Source organism: Larus michahellis, chromosome 2 (genome assembly GCF_964199755.1).
Source record: "Larus michahellis chromosome 2, bLarMic1.1, whole genome shotgun sequence".
Lineage (NCBI taxonomy): Eukaryota > Metazoa > Chordata > Aves > Charadriiformes > Laridae > Larus > Larus michahellis.
This window is the reverse complement of record NC_133897.1, coordinates 58105640-58123727: the sequence shown is the minus strand read 5'-3', so window position 1 is coordinate 58123727 and position 18088 is coordinate 58105640. Positions and strand designations below refer to the sequence as shown.

The following is an 18088-nucleotide window of genomic DNA, read 5'->3' as shown; positions in this document are numbered from 1 at the left end:
CAGCACTCAAGAGGTGTCCAGTGTAAATAAGTTTTCTTAATGTCGAAAAAAAACCTTTTGCCAACCATCCTGATTTAAAATGCAAGTAGAAGAAATAAAAGGAAGGAAAAGGTTATTATTTATAACACAGTGACTATAGTTACGGTGCAGTCAGAGACCAATTACACCCCGGTTACGCTTTCCGACTCCACTAATTCATATAAATGGAGCGCTTGCTACATGACAGAGTAATTGCAGTGTAAATACTATAGTCTTTATGTATCTGGAATCTGAAAAAGCACCAGTGTTACTGAGGTGGCAATAAGAAATAATTTGGACATGTCATTAACCTTCAAATTCTTTGAATCAGTGCTAATTAGGATATAGACAAGCATAACCAAAAATGTAATTACACTGAACTAAGGGCTCAACTGTGCAAGTATTAGGAGGCTGCTCACGTGAGTAAGTATGCTCAAACATAACTGAATATCACCAAATCAGGTTGTAAAACACTACCATAGTTTTATAATGAAGCAAAATGGAATTGAAAAAATGAATTAATGATGTTTTTCAGCTTTTACAAATGTGCTGAAGGTTGTTCTCACACCAAAAATCATTCCCACGTATTTTGTAGCTGGGGAGGATCAAATTCTGCCAGGAAACCCTTCCCTTCAAATGAGCGTTAGCTGTAGCTTGTGTAATGGCTAGCATACCCATTCAGTGCATAGTGCTCTGGAGCCCAATCCTAGATTAGGGCTGTTAGGTGATACTACAACATTAAGAGTTGAAAACAACAGAGTATTATTGAAAAGCTTTCTATATTGCTCCTTCTCCTTTCCTTGCTCTCTTTTTTAACTTCACTTCTCTAGAACATTTCAAGACAAGCATATAATGAGTGCACACAGTACTCGGTAACATAGAAGTGCTAACGCTTCCTATGCACACAGTAACATCTTTGCCAATTCCCTGCTAAGAGGTACTACTACCCCTCTTCTACCTACGATGGGCTTACTGTGAACCATTATACCTTCTCAGCTCCAAGCACTATAAAAGTCTTCTGTACACAAGTGACCGAATTGCTCCTTGTGTACTTACAGAAAACCAATGACATACAGAACTTTCTGTTAAAATGCAGCAGCTCCCCCGCCAATGTAAAAGTTTCTTTAAATTCAAAGACTTATGTTCTCGTGTTATACCACTTCATGATGTTAGCCTACACTGGTGGCAAAGTATGAGCACATAAGGCAGGCGGAATGTGGACAGCATTGCTGCTGTGGTGAAAGAAATACCACATCAGGAGAAAACCATAAACTGGGAGGTATTTCTGATAGATCAGAAGCCTATACAGATCACCTTCCTCCCACGGTTTATGGATCAGCTACTTTTTTCAGAATTATTAATCTTGAGTGGTTAATCACTGGAATCCACTCTCTTTCAGCAATTGTTTCTTAGCATATATATTTTCTGTTAGATGCCCTTTTAGATTGAAAGGGACTGTACCCTGGCAGAGAGCACTTTGTATTTGACTGCTGGAGTCTACGCTTCCTTCCAGCAGAGTGAGTATTTCCAGTCATTTTCCCTGCTCATTTTGCCTCGACTTTTTCATTCCTGAATGACTCCATCTCCTTTGCAGGTAATCAAAATAGGAGGAAACATATAGGGATGGGTGGAATATAGATGGTACTAACAATGCTACTCCTTGCCTTGCATTTGGAGGCAGTTGCTAGTTGGGGGAGCTCTGGCTGCTTCTCATCTCAAGATAAGGAAAGGGGATTCTCTTGCTCAGTCCTGACAAATACCCAGTCACTTAAGCGCACCCATAGCTTCCAGAGAAGCGCTGCTTCCCTCCCAGGAAATGCTGAGCCTTTCAAGGTACACCACTTACACTTGTTAAAGATGTACCTGGCTTGCATTCTTTGCCATGATTAATTGCAGAAGCCTGATGTTGTGTTTTCCATAAACTTTTTTTTTAACCTCAATTGCTGAACAGTGCAGAAGCCACTAGAAATTTCTGCTCCCTCTTTATCCTGTTTCTTCAAGCGTGATTATTTTCACGCTCTCAAAATCAGACTGTTTAGATTCATTACATAACGATGTCCCTTCCAACCCAACCCATCCTACGATTCTAGGATGTCCCAGAAACACAGGCAGTTTTAAAACTCACCCATCACAGAATAAGAAATGAAGTAAAGAACACAGCTGAGATTTTTAAATCCAGCCTTTGGAAAAAATGAGAGATACAGCTGCGTATGCACACTCTCATAAAATCCTGGCTTGCAGGACATACATGGAAATGAGGCAGAATGCTTCATTATCAAACACTGCTCGGCAGCCCACGCTCTGACGTGACAGTACGTAATGCAAATATTTACAGCAGGAAGCCCTCAGGAATGATCAGTCACCACCAACGGCAGCAGCTTATCAGGCAGTAATTCCTGCTGTGGGAAACCCAGCTGAGGCAGCATTTCCACACAAACACAACACAGAGAAGGTTGCTTTCAATAATTAGCTCCAATTTGCATAGCTTTCCCCACGATGCTAAGTGTATTTGACGAGTGCCATCATGATCTATGAGACAGGAACTGTGGCACGAAAGCTCCAGAGGTTCGATCAGCCGTGGTTCTTTGCATCTAATACACAGTGAGTGAATGCTCCCAATTTAGTGAAGACATTTGTCCTGAGGCTAAAACATTGATTCTTCACTTACTGTCTTTTAATTGTGATGTATCCAATTTATCTTTTTAGGCTATAAACTCTTAGGGGAAAAGGTTTTTGTTCTTCATTCTGTATGCTGTTCTCACGCCTCCTTCACTTTACTGCCAAAGAGTTCAGGTTAAATAATTTTCACACTAGCAAGATACCACTTTCCTATTGCTAGAATTAATTGTTATAACTTGTAATGTTTTTATACAGCAATGTCTGATGTAAAGATGAATTAGTGGTGACAATATCACGAATAAATGAAGAGTAACAAATAGAGGAATATTGCAGGTGTTGTAAAACTGTTCTTTTCTACTGAGAAAACTGTTTGCTCATCCATACCATGGTAATGCTTATGCTTTAGTAGTATAAATACTGCGCACAAGCAACACTGTTTTCAGGGTATTACCAGTCCAGACAAAAAGAAGCCAGCCAGGATGTTCCTTTTTTCCAGAATCGCAGGTGCTTCGTTTTACTGCTATCATCAGCCCCAGGCCTATCTGTTGCCCCAAATTCACATTTATGCTCCTGCCATGTATGAATTGGCCAAAGTGCACAGCCCTTCGTTCCCAGATATTCAAGCTTGACGATTCAGAGGCGATAAAATGTGACAGGACTTTTCACCGACAAACGAACTGCAGGGCATCCTAATCAGCAGGCGAGGCAGCTCTAATAACTGGGTTACAGTGTAAGGAGATAAAACTCAAATGGAGCAGAACATTCATAATACAAGAAACGCGAGATGCTACTCAGCCTAAAGCACCATCGGTGCTATACAAAGACATCTAACTAACACAGCAACTTTTTTTTCCCCTTAGGAAGCAAGATTCCTTTTAACTGCCAGTTAAAGACGGTCTCAGCAGCGCGTGAACAAGAATGGCAACCGCTTATAGCCCCAGCATGGCTCCTTCCAGCTTCTTTTCCCTTTTCAATTGCAGTGAACCACAGTCAGACAGACAATGAAGGGGGTTTTTTTTGATGTTGGGATTTTTTTTAAATTGTGGTGTTAGGATATTGCTGGTTACCCGTGTTTGCAGGTCTCGTTGACAGGCAGGACAAGACATGAACCAAGCAGCCAATATGCCAGCTGCTGCCCCTGCCGCGGGAGGTGCCACCTGGCCGGAGGCTCGGACAGAACCCGCTTGGGTGGCTCTGGCATCAGCTGCAGATGAGCCTGTGCTAGCAGTGAAAACACTGTCCCCAGAAGGTCACCTGTCCCCAAATGCTGCCTCTCAAAGGACACCTGCTCTGGATCTTTTTCCCAAGCTGTGCCAAATGAAAAGGTTTGCTTGTGTCAAATACACAAAGCCTCGTTCCCCCTCTATCCCTACTGACAGCCTAAGCTTCAGGGTGAATTTGTGACGCCGTCACTACAATGGCAAAACTCCCTTTGGTTCAAGGCAACAAACTTTTCAAAAAATTCAGCCCCTATACCCACAGCAGGGTCCCTATTGAGATTTTCTCCTTGCAAAGCTATTATTTCTAACACGCTAAGGTCCCCCAGCCACTGCTAAAACCCCTTCTGACTGCAAAGAGGGTAAATATCCAAGCATAGACCACAGGATCCTGTCCTCTAGCAGAAATGATGTGCAAGAACCTGCCCCAGGATCTGAAGAAGGTTCCCTCTGAGCAGAGTCCCTCTCTCCATGCTGGACACACCTGTCGGAGGACCATGTCTTTCCTAAGTACTGTGAGAAATGGCATGCCTGGGACCCTGGGGCAGTGCTCTGAATCACTGGAGCGATGAAAACAACTGAGGAATTTGATGCATCCAATTCCATCACGGAGGGCCCCGTGTGTCAAGTCTCACTAGGGTGAGAAGTCTCAGGGACCTCAGAGGAGCTATAGGCATGGTGCTAGACTGTCACGGCCCTTAACTGATCACACAGAGGAACAGGGGAAAATAAAACAATCCATTGCTTCCCTGCTCAGCCATGCTGAAATTATGATTCAAGGCACAGGGAAAAAAAAGAAGGGGCTGCCCAGTCTGTATACTCCACTGTAGAGCCGCTGCAAAGGGATGGGGAGGGACCCAGCAGCACAGATAAGGAAAGCTGTGCATTTACTCGCTGGCCGATGACGGATGAGCACTGTAAAGTACAAAACAGAGTATCTGCTGCTTCTTTTGGACAAGAATTTTCTGATCATTGTTCCAAGCCGCTATTTAAAAAAAAAAGTTTAAAAATAGATGTAAGAGTTAATTTTAGGGATTTCTTTAGCACTTTCTCCCTCTTTCCTTCCACTAAAAGAAAACCCCAAAACAAAACCCACAAGTCAGGAATTCATCATTAGTGAAATTAGTGAAATCACAGTGAAAAGGCAGGTGTCCGTATGTGTCTGCAGTTCTAAGGATAATGTCTGCACTTTGCATGGTGTTACCCGTGCCCCAGCAGCTGCTAGTGCAAAGGCACACAAAAACCTAGGAAAAGGCTAGGGCTGTGAAAACCCCTTTTTATCTCCTTCCCCATCTGCACAGTGAGGGTAACACCACTTTCCAATGGCACAGGATGCTGTGAAAAATTCAACAACTGTCGTAATAAAGGTTGGACGTGTAGTGCAGAGAGGCAGATGGAGAAAGTCATCTGATGGTTTCAGCTGGGACTGGAGTTTGGAGGACCACACTTAGCTGAAAGCCTTCACTCAGGCCAGAAAAAGACTGGCTTTTTGGCCTAAACTCTAAAGGAGTGTTCAAATATTTACCATTTTTTTCCTCTTGCACTCATATGGGGGGGGCCATGCAGGTTCATGTTGCATAACGTTTGTTGCTATTCCTTTGCTTTTGTTGTCTTCATTGCTTAGTATTTGCCTTACAATGTACCAAATATTTATGTCATGCAGCAAACAACAAAGAGAAGACAACAGAGAAACCAATGCTGCACCTACAACACTGCTGGCCTCTCTCGTCTGCAAAAAACTGGCAAAAACACACAAGAGTATTCTGTAACCCAGACAGGCAGGAAAAATTGTGATGTGAAGAGAATGCTATTTGCAAGGACACTGGTTTGGCCGTCAAACTGAAAACTGTTATCTGATACCACTTTTTATCCTATTTTATTTTTCAGCCATGCACAGTGTACTCAGCTGAAGGTCATAATAGGTGTTTCTTTTTCTCATCTGATCTCTATGAAGACCATGAGTACTGCACAAAGAGGACTTTCTTTTAAACATGAGTCATGCTCAGCTGAAAGTGAACGGCTGTGTAAGCCACTTTATTTCCTCATATATATTTATAAAGGCCTCAACTAAAGAACTTGGAGAGATTACATATTTGTGTATTAAAAAGGCACAGGTCCTCATTCATTCTTCTATTAACTTACTGCTGATACTTAATAATGACAGAGTAACCCTTCCACGCTAGACCTGGAAAATTGCTTAATTGGTTCGAACTCAGATCTAAGACATCAATCTGAATTGTGAAAAAAAATAATTATTCTAATCTCTCAGTTTACTGGTATTTATTGCCTTGGTTCGCTGGCTTACCTTTCAGAGAAGACTGGGACTAAATCAATGACATAGATTGTCCTTCCAAATTGATGACAATCAGGATATGAGCAGCAAGTCCTGAGTCAGTAAGACACCACTCACTACAGGCTAAAAAGAACTTTTCAGCATCTGACAAAATGAAGATATCCAAGCCCACATCATAATGTTCCTCTGAAGACAGCTGAAGGAAACTCTCCAGGCTTCCAAATTGGTGAATGGCTTCCCTGTGAGCATGTGAGAAAGGCCTATCGAGACATGAATCCCTTTTATTCCTTAAAGACACACCATCAGCCCCTACCCAGCATCCAATTTGCAGCTATTGTGTGCATCAAAACAAGGCAAAGAGAAACTACCAAAGTTAAGGTGAGGGTGTTAAGAGTGGATAAAAATAATCCTTCCTGGTACTGGTGCAACCAGACACAATCAGCACACAGCATGTGAGACTTTCCACTGGGGACTGTTAAAAAAAACCCACCACAAAACAACAAAAAACCCACCAAACACACACACCCCACCCACGCAAACCCCAAACTTTCAAAATTTAAGCTTCAGTGATGTCCACTGAAGCCTACATACTCCCACAGGTAAGACATGCCTTTCCTGAACCCATCTTCCACATTAAAAAACACCTGAGCTAGTCTTTTTTCTAATGCTGGTTGGACTAAAACTCCTCAGCTCATGCAGACCTCTGCCAAGATGAGCCTGGCAGGCAATGAAAGTCTGTCAGCAAAGGCCAGACAAGCTCTGGAGGTCAGCAAGTCTCCCTACAGGCTTCTAAAAAAATATTTCACTCTCAGGGTGACCAAATTTTCTAAAACTATGCAAGATACAGAGCATTTTAGAGTCATTTGAGCCACGGAGCTTGATAAGCTATACCAAATCAAAATTGCTCTCAATGAAGCCTCAATCTGTCAAAAACGATCCTCAGTACTTTGATGGATTGGGACCTGAATGCTTACATCTTACCACTGATGGGAACGTGTCACAGTGTAGCTGTTTTCTGGAACTCCGAGGCACTACCGTGAAAACGCTCATGCCTTGATTTTCAAAAAAGCACCTTACATTAAGAAAATCTTATTCCTTTTCTGGACATTTATTGTATTTACAGCCAAAGAATCACAAATCCTCGAGAGGTATCACCCAAGTCTTGCAACACCCAGCAGAGAGAAGGTGACTTTACAGAATGGGATACAGCTAGGACATGAGACTTGCCCAAGATCAGAGAAGTTATTTGTGACAGATTGAAAGCTGAATCCACAATCATTTGGAGTACAAACCCACACCTGAACTGAAAGACTAGCCATTTCCCTCTACCACAGTGCACTGAAGAGCAAGTATTATGTTCACTTTTCATATAAAAGTATGTAAGGCCGGCAGGGAAAACAAGGCATAGCACAGTGACAGCAGGGAAGAAACGTGAAAAATAGAAGGCCAGCAAAACTTACGGGAGCCGCGTTGTTTTTCACTGTGACACTCGGAGTTGTGGCTCGTAGCGCCCCGCTCACGCCATGGTAGTATTTGAAGCAGATCTTTGTTTCAGCTAAAAAAAAAAAAAAAAGATATAATTATTTTAGATTAGAAGAACCACCAGGAAGGAGCTGCACGATTGGTTGCAGCTCACAGGCACAAGGCTGGCAGGCAGTTAAATTGCGAGTGGTTTGTCCCAGGGTGGTTGGCACAACAGGATACCTCCTGCCTCCGATCCTCCCCTTTGCCAGAGTGAAATTTAGAGTTCGGTTCCCGTGACTTAAAACAGTTAAAACCTCAACCTCTTCTGAGCAGCAGTTAGGACAGACCTTGGAGTACCTGATCAGCATCCTTTAGCTACATTAGGAAGAAGAAAAGTAGGGACAAAGAAACCATCCCTGTTCAGACATACCAAACACCAGCGTGCCAAGAAAGTGAGAAACTTCCCTAGAACAAGAAGATTGCATAGTTGCTCACTGACAGGTTTCGCTCAGTCAATTTGTTCTGGCCTTGGTCAGAGCAAGGACATAGATCTGTGCAGATATCTGCTCCAGCAGTTACTTACATTAAAGCATTCTTCAGAACAGCGTAATACCACCAGACCTCATCTTAGTGTATTTCCACCGACTTCCAAAGGTTTGGATTAGGTGAGGAACACAAGCAAGATCATGATTTTGGACTCACAGCACTGCTTTTTGCATTCACATCTTACAATTTTAACTGGATAATGCCACGGAAATTTTCAGCTGCTCCATAATATACTTGAAAGTGCTTCTTATCATCAAGTTTTTCCTTAGCACCTTACTTTGCAGCTGCTGCCGCCGAGGCCCAGGGAAAACAGAGCCTGCAGAGACATAATTCCGCTCACTGTAACTACAGTGCATATGTAAGAAAATAATAAAGGAACGCCAATGTTTTAACATACAAATTGCATTGCTGTTTTAACACCAGTAACAAAATAAGTGAAATCAGTGCAGCTGTGACAAAAGATTATGCAACACTAATTGCTGGGACCTTGGCCACAGATTATGGTGCTGTGATCTGCCATTTGGTACCAACCATGCAGTGCCCCAGGTGGAAGCAAAACATGGAGGCATGAAAAGCAGTGGTGGAGACCCTCAAAAACACAGGCCTGAATCACTGACCCTAACACTTACAGATACACAGGAGGAAAAATAAATCCCAATTTATTTTTTGAAAGACAAAATAGTTTTAGGAGTGTAAAGCCTTCCCAACTTTCAAATGTGACTTGGGAAAAGAAAATCAAAGAGCTTATGTTTCCAAGCAGTTCAAGTGCTCCTCATTTCCAGGTGGCTTCTCAGCAGTCCTCCCTGAGGAGGCATCAGGGACACGCAGTCCATCAACAAGAAGCAACACAGCGCCAGCACAGTTAATCTGCCACCATATTTTCCATTGCTGCAGCTCGTTGGTCATCAGACAACCAGGTGCACATTTCTGCTCACACAGTTCAAATACAAGCCTCTCCCCCTATATGCGCAGATGTGGACATGGGTCCTTTTTACTTCACAGCACTCCACAAGAAGTGAAACAGGCTACAGAGTCCTTCATCACCTCCACGAGCGGCTGTGTGGCCCATCCTGGGGTTTAATTCACAACTACACCTCAAATGAACTTCTGCAAATTCCAGCAATTTACTTGAGGTGTCAGTGCAGCTGAGCAAGCAACCCCGCTGTTGCACCCGAGAGCAGCAGTTGTTTCCTTTTGGCAGCAAAAAAGCTGGATGAGCTTGTGGGACTGAAAAACTGCAAGTCCAGATTGAATTTTCATGTTGTAATTTTCTCTACAGGACTTCTAACAGCTCAGCAGCTAACTCATTTACTCGCTGAGACGACAGCAAAAGCTGAGGATATCACAATAGCTAAAACACGTAGTTCTCACCAATTATTCAAATCTTAATTTTCCTCTCCCCTGGAGATTTTTAGCTACAGTTTGCATGGAACATTGAGAGCCAGAATAAAGAGAAGCTTTTTTTTTTTTGTTACATTTTTATTAACTCAAGTAGTTAATAAAATATAACTTCAGGTACTAGCCTATATGACAACATTCAGACCTCACAGCAGGAAATTTCACCGTAGGTTGACGAGTATGTGGTAACTGGTTTCCTACATTAGGAAACTATGGTTTAAAAGAATATATTTAAACTAAAAGTATTAGACAGAGAGAACAGGAGGAAAGGATATATCCTTATGTAGGTATTCTGGAAATTAGTATTCCTTTCAAGGACTAAAGGATTACCAGGATAATTGAACAAGGAGTTGGAAAGGACTATGTGGGTACTGAAGATTCCTCTCAGTTTCACACAACTTCTATTTCTAATTTAATTTTCAATCAAACTGCCCACATACAGATGCAAACAGGCAAGAAGGCAACCCAGAGACAAGCGTCACACCCAATCCAAAACAGCGGCAGAGGTAGAGCCATTCCTCGGGCAGTATTTGAGGCGGTGATTAATGAATGTCAAAGGTTTCATTCAGAGAGCAGACCTGACAGCAAAAAGTCCTATGGGGACCTTCGCAGCTTGAGAAATGGCTCTACAAACATCAGGGGAATGACATTTTCTTTTTTTTGTGATTACCCCCCTCCCAACCTTTTACTAGAACGTTTTGAGATTGAAAATAGTAGGAAAATGGCTATTGTCCATGGATAGATTAACAAGTATAAAGCTTGCAAAATCACATATGGTATCGCTATGTGCAAAAATGCCACCAGTTGGGCTTTTTTTGGCTGGGAGCCATTCTTTCCAAATAATACCATTAGTGCCATGTTTTTCACTTCAACAAGAGTCCTAACATTTTAAATTGTCTGAAGATTGTTCTTGTCCTGAATCACCTCTGAGACATTTCCAAAACAGATGCAGACATTCACTGGCTTGGTACCACTGCTTCTGCAGAGGAACAGAAAGCACTGTGAGTAGAGGCAAGGCAGTGATATAAATTAACCTGAATATTATCCAGCTGGCATTCATACCTAATACGTAGTTATAAGGGCTGTTTGCATTGTAGTCTTGTAGATTAGCTTGTTGTGAAATAAAGGAGACCACTTAACTCTGTTCTGCTGCCCTAGCTACATGACACAGTGCACAGGTCAGGCACAGGTGTTTTCCAGTTAATCCCCAGTTATAAATAAATACGTGCCATTGTTATTTTCATCTCAGTAATTATGAGCAGCAGCTCACTGGTTCAGGTAATGAAGTTATGATGTTAAAGTCAGGAAGTAATGAGGTTAAATTCTCCTTTCAATTAGCATAAATGGCAGTTAGACTGGTAAATCTTCCAAGAGCTGAGATGTCTAAAGATGCTCAGAAATACTCGTGCCCATGACAATTACCAAACTACTTGGCAATTTTCATGGATCAAGAACAAAACAGCATTGTGTTCCCTTTACAACGGGCTTGGTATCTCCATTATATCTGCCTTGCACTGCATTGATATAAATAAGACAGTTTCCAGTTGTATGCTGAGACCCACTGCTGTAACCATCACAGCTGCCGAAAATACAGCTGCCGAAAATACAGCTGCCGAAAATACAGCTGCCGAAAATACAGCTGCCGAAAATACAGCTGCCCGAAAGCAAGGCCTCCAAGGCAGGGTAATCACAGCCAGGCAATAGGAGCGTCAACCCTGTTTTGCTTCTTGCACCACAGCCTCACAAGCACCTCTGTGGGCCACACAGGAGGGATGCTCACGGAGCCGGGATGTAGCCCATCCCGGGACACCACAGAGACCACTCCTCATTTAGAGGAAAACTCTGAGAAGTTTGAGTTTTGTCAGAGAACAGCTCTGCCATGGAGCTTCAGTCCTCTCACAAGACAAAAAATCCAGTCCACAGAAAATGATTTCTCTATTAATGCCCTGAGTTATCTCAGTTACCAAATCAGTTTTGCAAATTAACTGGAAAATGAATTTACCAGCTGAGCGTTACTCTTCTTGGCAATGTTCTATACTGCCTCAGCAATCACCCAGCCCTTGAAAACACCCTACCTCCTTACTAAACTAACATGAGAGAAGATAAAATCTAGTAGGGTCTGATGATGAATTGCAGCTGGAGGTATTGAAGGTTGAAAGCCTTTTAGAGGTGTCCTAGTTTCCATCATCCACCCATTCTTCTTTCCTGTCAGTGTTATTGCTTCTGTTGGTTTATTTGATACCCTTTCCCCTTAAAATACTTCCATTCCTAATCATCTTCCTCATTCCTTCAGAGTTGTCCAAATTGCCCTAAATCTGTTCTCAAAAGTTCACTTGCTCTTATAATCCTCTGCTCCTCACTTACTAAGGCTAGTCTGGTCTCAGAGGCTTAGCTTTCACTAAAAGGTGGATTTATTCTCTCAAATATAAAAAGAAGCATTGCCAAGATTAAGCAGTTTCCCTTGTTAAACTAAAAAAAAACCCCACCAGCCATACTTAATGGGTATTTCAATGAAAGACTAAATGATATTCTTTGGGGGAGGCTGGAAGCATCAATTGGTGTTTGATAGGAGTGTGTGACATACCTGAGGCACTTCCACAATCTGGTTGTGATCTACTCCCACGATACTTTTTTTTTCCAATTAAATAGCTGAGGTGACTAGGCATTAGCTAAGCATTTCTCAGCACTGGGAAGTAATGCCAGTCTTAAAAATTGAGTCATTTGTGATCAAGTCCATCTATTACTAAAAGAGTGGTTGTTGCTCTTTTGGGTAAACATTGTGCATAAAAAATAAGAGGTGTCAAAAATTAGTAATGAAAAGGTAGCTGTCTTTGGTAAGTGGGCGGGAACCAAGTGAACCAAATCAGAGTGCGAAGCAATTAAGTTATGAGTCAAAGTTTTCCCTAGAGAGGATCCAGAAGTGGAATAAACAAACATATGATACTGTGCTATAATCAGATTGCTAAGGGAGCATCTTGAATTAAAGTAGCCACAGTGATCTCTGCAAATGGAGACCGAAGCAGAAAGCATCAAGTGGAGATAGCGAGTCAGTGGAAGGGAGGAACTGATTAAATACAATGGGGAAACTGGGAGAGGCATGTGAAAAAAATTGGACAAGGAATTACAATGGGAAGCCCAAACAGAGAGAGATTAAAGGCGGTTTACATGAGGCACTGCAGTAGTGGAACTGAGTAAGAAAAGGCACCAACGTCGAAGTTGAGTGAAGGAGAGGAATGAGATTAGAAGAGAACCACTGTGCAGAGAGAGTGGGACAGGGGGAGAGACTACGACTGTCTATATGAGACTAAATGAGAAGAAAGCAGGGAAAAAGAAACAAGGCAAGGAAAGGAAGAGAGGGAGAGTGTAAAAAAGTCAAACCTGAAGAAGAAAGAGAAAAAAGCGCCCTCTCACCTAGAGCTTCATGAAGCGTGGAGCACAATATATGTATGAGTTTTATCAGCAACTACCTGTGAAACCCAGTGCGCAAGCGTACGCTCTCATGCCTGACCACCCTTCTCCACCTGCTCCTGCCTCCAGCACCCATCTCCTGCTTTTGAATACCAGTGGAAGTGCAGAGAGCAAATAAACTACGCAACCTAAAGAGATAAAACCAAGCGCCCCTGCATCAGCGCAAGCCTTTCCCTGAGCATCAGCAGGTTTTAGATAATTGTAGGTAATTTCTCCCGATGCTATGCCTGCCTGTCAGGAAAGAATTAAGACACATAACAAAGATAAAAAGTAAGGTTATTACTGGCAGATCTAATTTGTACTCACGGCATTGATAGATGGTACTGTTTCTTTCCATCGTGTATACCTGCTGCTGCTCCATGCAAACAACGGCTCTTATTTCTTCTGCTGTATCAGGAAAACTGCCTGTTCCAGGAATTACCTGTCCAATACACAGTGGTGACACTGCACCCATCAAGCTGGTCTGCTACTCAGCCACCTATAGACTGTACGTTTCCTTAAGCTGTAAAGCGCATCTGCTCACAGCATTTGTTTAGTCTCACAACTGCCTACGATTTTCTGTAAGGCACCCCAGTTTCTAAGACAACTCACAGTTTAAAACCCAAGGAGGCCTGAACAGATGTGCTTCTTTAATCCCAGTTGCAGAACTTCTTCCAATTTTCTGACAACTTTTTCGTTGCCCTGCTCTAAAACGGGCACAAACACATGTGAACAGACTGTTGAAAGACTTCTTTTGAGAAACTGTGAGACACGACGTTTTAAAATTACACCTTTCACATTATTATGCTTCCAGGCAAGAAAGAAAAAAGTACCTGGAGACAGAATTAACGTTGACCAGTACGTATCAACAATTTCAGGCGCAAACCTTTGCAAGGAAACTGTAATAGCTCACAGCCAAGCAGTACAACATCCAGAAAACTTCTAATCAAAATTAAATCTAAGCCAAAAATCCAGACTTGTCGAGATGCAGAAATGAATAGTTAGAACATCCAAATAACCTTAACTCTGCAACAGTAAATAATGTGTTTCAGTATTTGTAGTTGCAATTGGTATTTGAAGAACAGATTAAATGATCTTAGTAATGTTATTTCACCTTCAGATGGTGTTGTCACAGACTACTATTGCTTCACAAGGCTTGCACGTTCAGGGCTGGAGTTCTATGGAGTATAATTATGGAGTATTATTATATAACATTATAACATCATAACAGGAGAGCTGATTATTCTCATTTATTATACCATTGATTCTTTGATTCTGTTATTTGTGATCTGCGGATACCCTCTACTATTGACTGTCGCTTTTATTTGCTTTGCTTGATAATTTGATTCAGCAGCTACCTGCCTCCAACAACCACAAGAGCAGTACGGTAAATTAGTACAGTAATAACTAAGAGGTAGTAATAAATCCTTATAGTCAGTGGGCCAGTCTCCTCAGTCCTAGCTTCACTTGTTTGAGTCCTCAGTGTTGCACGCTCCATACTACATTGATTTTGGGTCTACCTATGTATAATCCACTTCTATTACTATGCTGTTCACGTGAAGTGACATGCATGTGCTTACCTGTGACCGCGCTGTGATTAATTATCATTATTCAGAAATTTTTCAGTTGTACACTCCTGAGTACAAGACAGAAAAAAACACACCACTTTTGCCTTTATCACCTCTCATTTTGCCTTATGAACATAAAAGTATCCAGGAGTTTCTATTACAAGAGAGACAGAACAGAGTGGCTCTGTAAACTGCTATTCAGGAAGAACATATAGACCTAATTTCAACGGGCTGTTGCTTATGCACTACCCTCATAAAACCTGTCCTATTGGCAAGACTCATTACTACAGAATGCTAGCAGCTGGAATGGATGTGTGCTTATACATTCGTTTCCAGCACTTGTATATCTTCTTCCATACAGGCAGGACTTCTAGCATTGCTGATTACTCAAGTTGCTTGACATTTTTCATTATAAACCCTATTTCAGTTGCTTATACGTTTTTCAAAGATAAATACATTTGGAATAAAATTTTGCATGCTGGATGTCTGCCTCGGATCTACAGAGATACAGCAAGAAAATTTCATGCAGAAATTTGGAGCTGTGAGGGTAAGGGAAAACCATGGTTTTTTACCCATTAAATATTTCTGAAAAACCTTCCTTTTACCCCCCATGTTAATATGGAGCAGAAGTCTCTGTACTAAACATATATCTTTTGCTGTTCCTGTAAAAATACATCAAAATTCAGCTAACTTGTCAGTCCCTCCAAAAAATTCAGTTTGATATGCTCATTGGAGACATCTTTGATTTTACTATTTAAATGCCCAGGAAATCCTATCTGTGCTGAGCATGTTCCAGACTGGCAGTAAGACAGACTTTTTCTGCAATGCAGATCTAATCTCTTCCTGGCTGTGCCGTGTCTGGGCACCTCTCCTGGGAGCAGGAGGACTGTATCCCTGGGTATCTCTCCACTGTGCCAAGTGGCATGGAAGAGGAGAATATGAATCCACTGCTGATTTGCCCTCGTTGAAGGAAGAGATGAAGGCAGCTCAGGGGATTAGCAGTGTGGGGTGGGGAACCAGAAACCAGGACAAAAACAGATAAGTCAGTGAAGAAAAAAAGCTCTGTGATTCATGGTGGCCATAGACTTGAACAGAACAGGAGCTTGGGAGAGCAGGCAGCAGAGCACTTTTCAGTCTTGCTCGGTCAGATGCGCCCTACTGGCTGCCATCATTGTGGGAACTCAGTGCATCTACTGTGGGACTTGTATTCAAGCTCACAATTGGGCAGCGACAGGGAGACGGCAATAAGATTTATGGTCGGTCTGCTGGCTCACATTCTGTCCAGAGGGGCATGGGTTGGAACGCATTAAAATATACAGCCATCCAGTGGTTCTTGTCAAAGTCCAGCTCATCACAGACAAGGGTCTGTACCATCAAAGTGCCCAGTAAGTCTGGCGTTTAGATTGATGACTAGAGGCAAGGTGGAACAGAGCAAGGCAAAGCTTCTGCAGATACCCACCACAGGAAACGTTAGTGGAAGGATGCCACTACCCAGCCAGTAGCTAAAGATGCTAAATGTCTTTAATAAAAAGGTGTTTTAGCCCTTATGTAGCTAGCTAGAAACAGAACCTGCATTTTGCACTGGGACATATCCTCTAACTTTTACCTACTTCTTAAGTTTTATTCTATAACATGAGTAATTGAATTGAAATGTGGTTTGTTCAGACAGCTCACATGCCTGAAAATACTCATTTCCTCCTAAAATTATCTTCAGAAATGTGAGATGGGGAAAAAAAGAAGAAACAGAAAGGAAAAGGACTTAACCTTACCATTCCTGGCACTGAGTCATCTCTCATCCCATTGAAACCAACAGAACTATTTGTTCCATATTCATAAAGACAGTGGGATCCAGTCCAAAACAGGCAAGAATTTTGTCTATTTACTTACAGTCCAACCCAACGGTACTGTCTGCCTGCTCTGCCTTTATGGACTGTTGTAAAGAAAGGACTGATAGGCATTAATCTGAGTGAACGAGAGCTGGGAATGGGGGGGTTGTAACAACTTACCTGTCTTTCATCAGGAGAAGGAAAAGCTGTTTGAGAGAGACATTTTAGTCATTGCAAATAGCAAATTATAAGGGCTGCACTAAGATTGAGACTTTAATGAAATTCCAAAGCCTACAGGCATATAATGTTTTTATGTAAATCAGCTTAACGATGAATTTTTCACCATGAGCATTAGCAAGTGAGCAATTTATTTGAGAGAAACTTGCAATCATCAAAGTATTTTTAACTGTGTGATAGTTGAGTCCATAATAACTGGAAACCATGCCTAAAGTTTGCTCTCTGATCCTAAGCATTCATGCACGTTGCATGGAAAACAACATTGAAGGCAAAAATCAAACGCACGGTTCATCTATTTATGAGGGAGATGATTTAAAATAATTTCTAAAATGCAAAAATTACATCAGATTAAGTTTTTAAAGAACACTTCTGTTTCAAAAGTGCTCATCATCTTGGTACAACGGACTCAACAGTTCTTTATCAAAATTTACTAGTAGAGAAAAAAAAAATCTCTACACTTCCAGTACACGGGAAATGAGCCTGACCTCACATGCAGAAAGCCATCTGTTTCACTGTATTAGTGTCCCCTTAGCTACACTAGAGTCACTGACAATATTCGGGAGAAGAATTTGAACGGCAGATAGTGCCTAACCGTGTTCTTAGTTACACCAATATATATTAAACCACCACATAAACAGAAAATAAATACACAGAAACACTGATATCCCTGAGCTTTGTTCTGAGTGTCTGCAGAGGCACTGTGAGGGTGACTCAGATGATAGAGAGAGGTATAAACTCAAAACTATACAGTAGCTCACAGCTCCACAAAAAAGGAAGGACGGGGAGAGCAGGGACCCCTCTCCTTTCTTTACTGCAATGTACAGCCACTGGGTTGTCCCAGATGAAGCAAGCTCTTCTCAACTGCCCCTGTCGCAATATATCCTTTAGGCTTCCAGGTATTATGTCTACTTGAAGTTAATTGTCTCCTAGAGCAGATGCCTGCTAACCATCAGCTCCTTGCTTTTATCAGGGCAACAGTAGTTTAAAGTCTTAATTAAATACATATGACTGGATTATGCCTTCAGGCACAGCCTTTAGCAAGAGATAACGCTTGAACGTCAGAAGCCAAGTGCCTCAAACACAGCCCTCTACATCATAACATGTTTTTATTCCCCTTGATCTCAAAACATGTGTGGACCAGGCATTGCTTTGGATTTATAGAAGCAGAAAATGACATCAGCCTTATGATCAATGATTGGTATTTAGGAAGGTGTAAGCCATAACTTTACCTGGTGCCTGCTTTGTGAAGGGAAAGGACAGTATGAAAAGGGACACTTTGCAGCTCCAAACCCAGCCAAGTACTGAAATTAAGGAGGATTCATGTTTTCTTTTACATTAGTAGCAGTTTAAGTCAAGACACCTGCTACAGCACTTCCTGAGCCGATCTTCAGTCACACGTTCGATAAGCATAACTGAATTTCATATTAGAAACAGAACATTTCTTTGAATCAGTCT

The 18088-nt window shown here is 41.9% G+C and overlaps 1 protein-coding gene across 6 annotated transcripts in view; it reads right to left on the bottom strand.

Annotated features, from left to right (window-relative positions):
• The window catches only part of HECW1 (HECT, C2 and WW domain containing E3 ubiquitin protein ligase 1), a 296546-nt gene that overhangs the window by 119972 nt on the left and 158486 nt on the right, over window positions 1–18088 (bottom strand). For all 6 annotated transcript variants that reach the window (XM_074575619.1, XM_074575623.1, XM_074575620.1 and 3 more), the window contains one exon: window positions 7608–7702. In XM_074575619.1, coding sequence (XP_074431720.1) covers window positions 7608–7702 — 95 coding nt within the window. The remainder of the gene's footprint in view (window positions 1–7607; window positions 7703–18088) is intronic.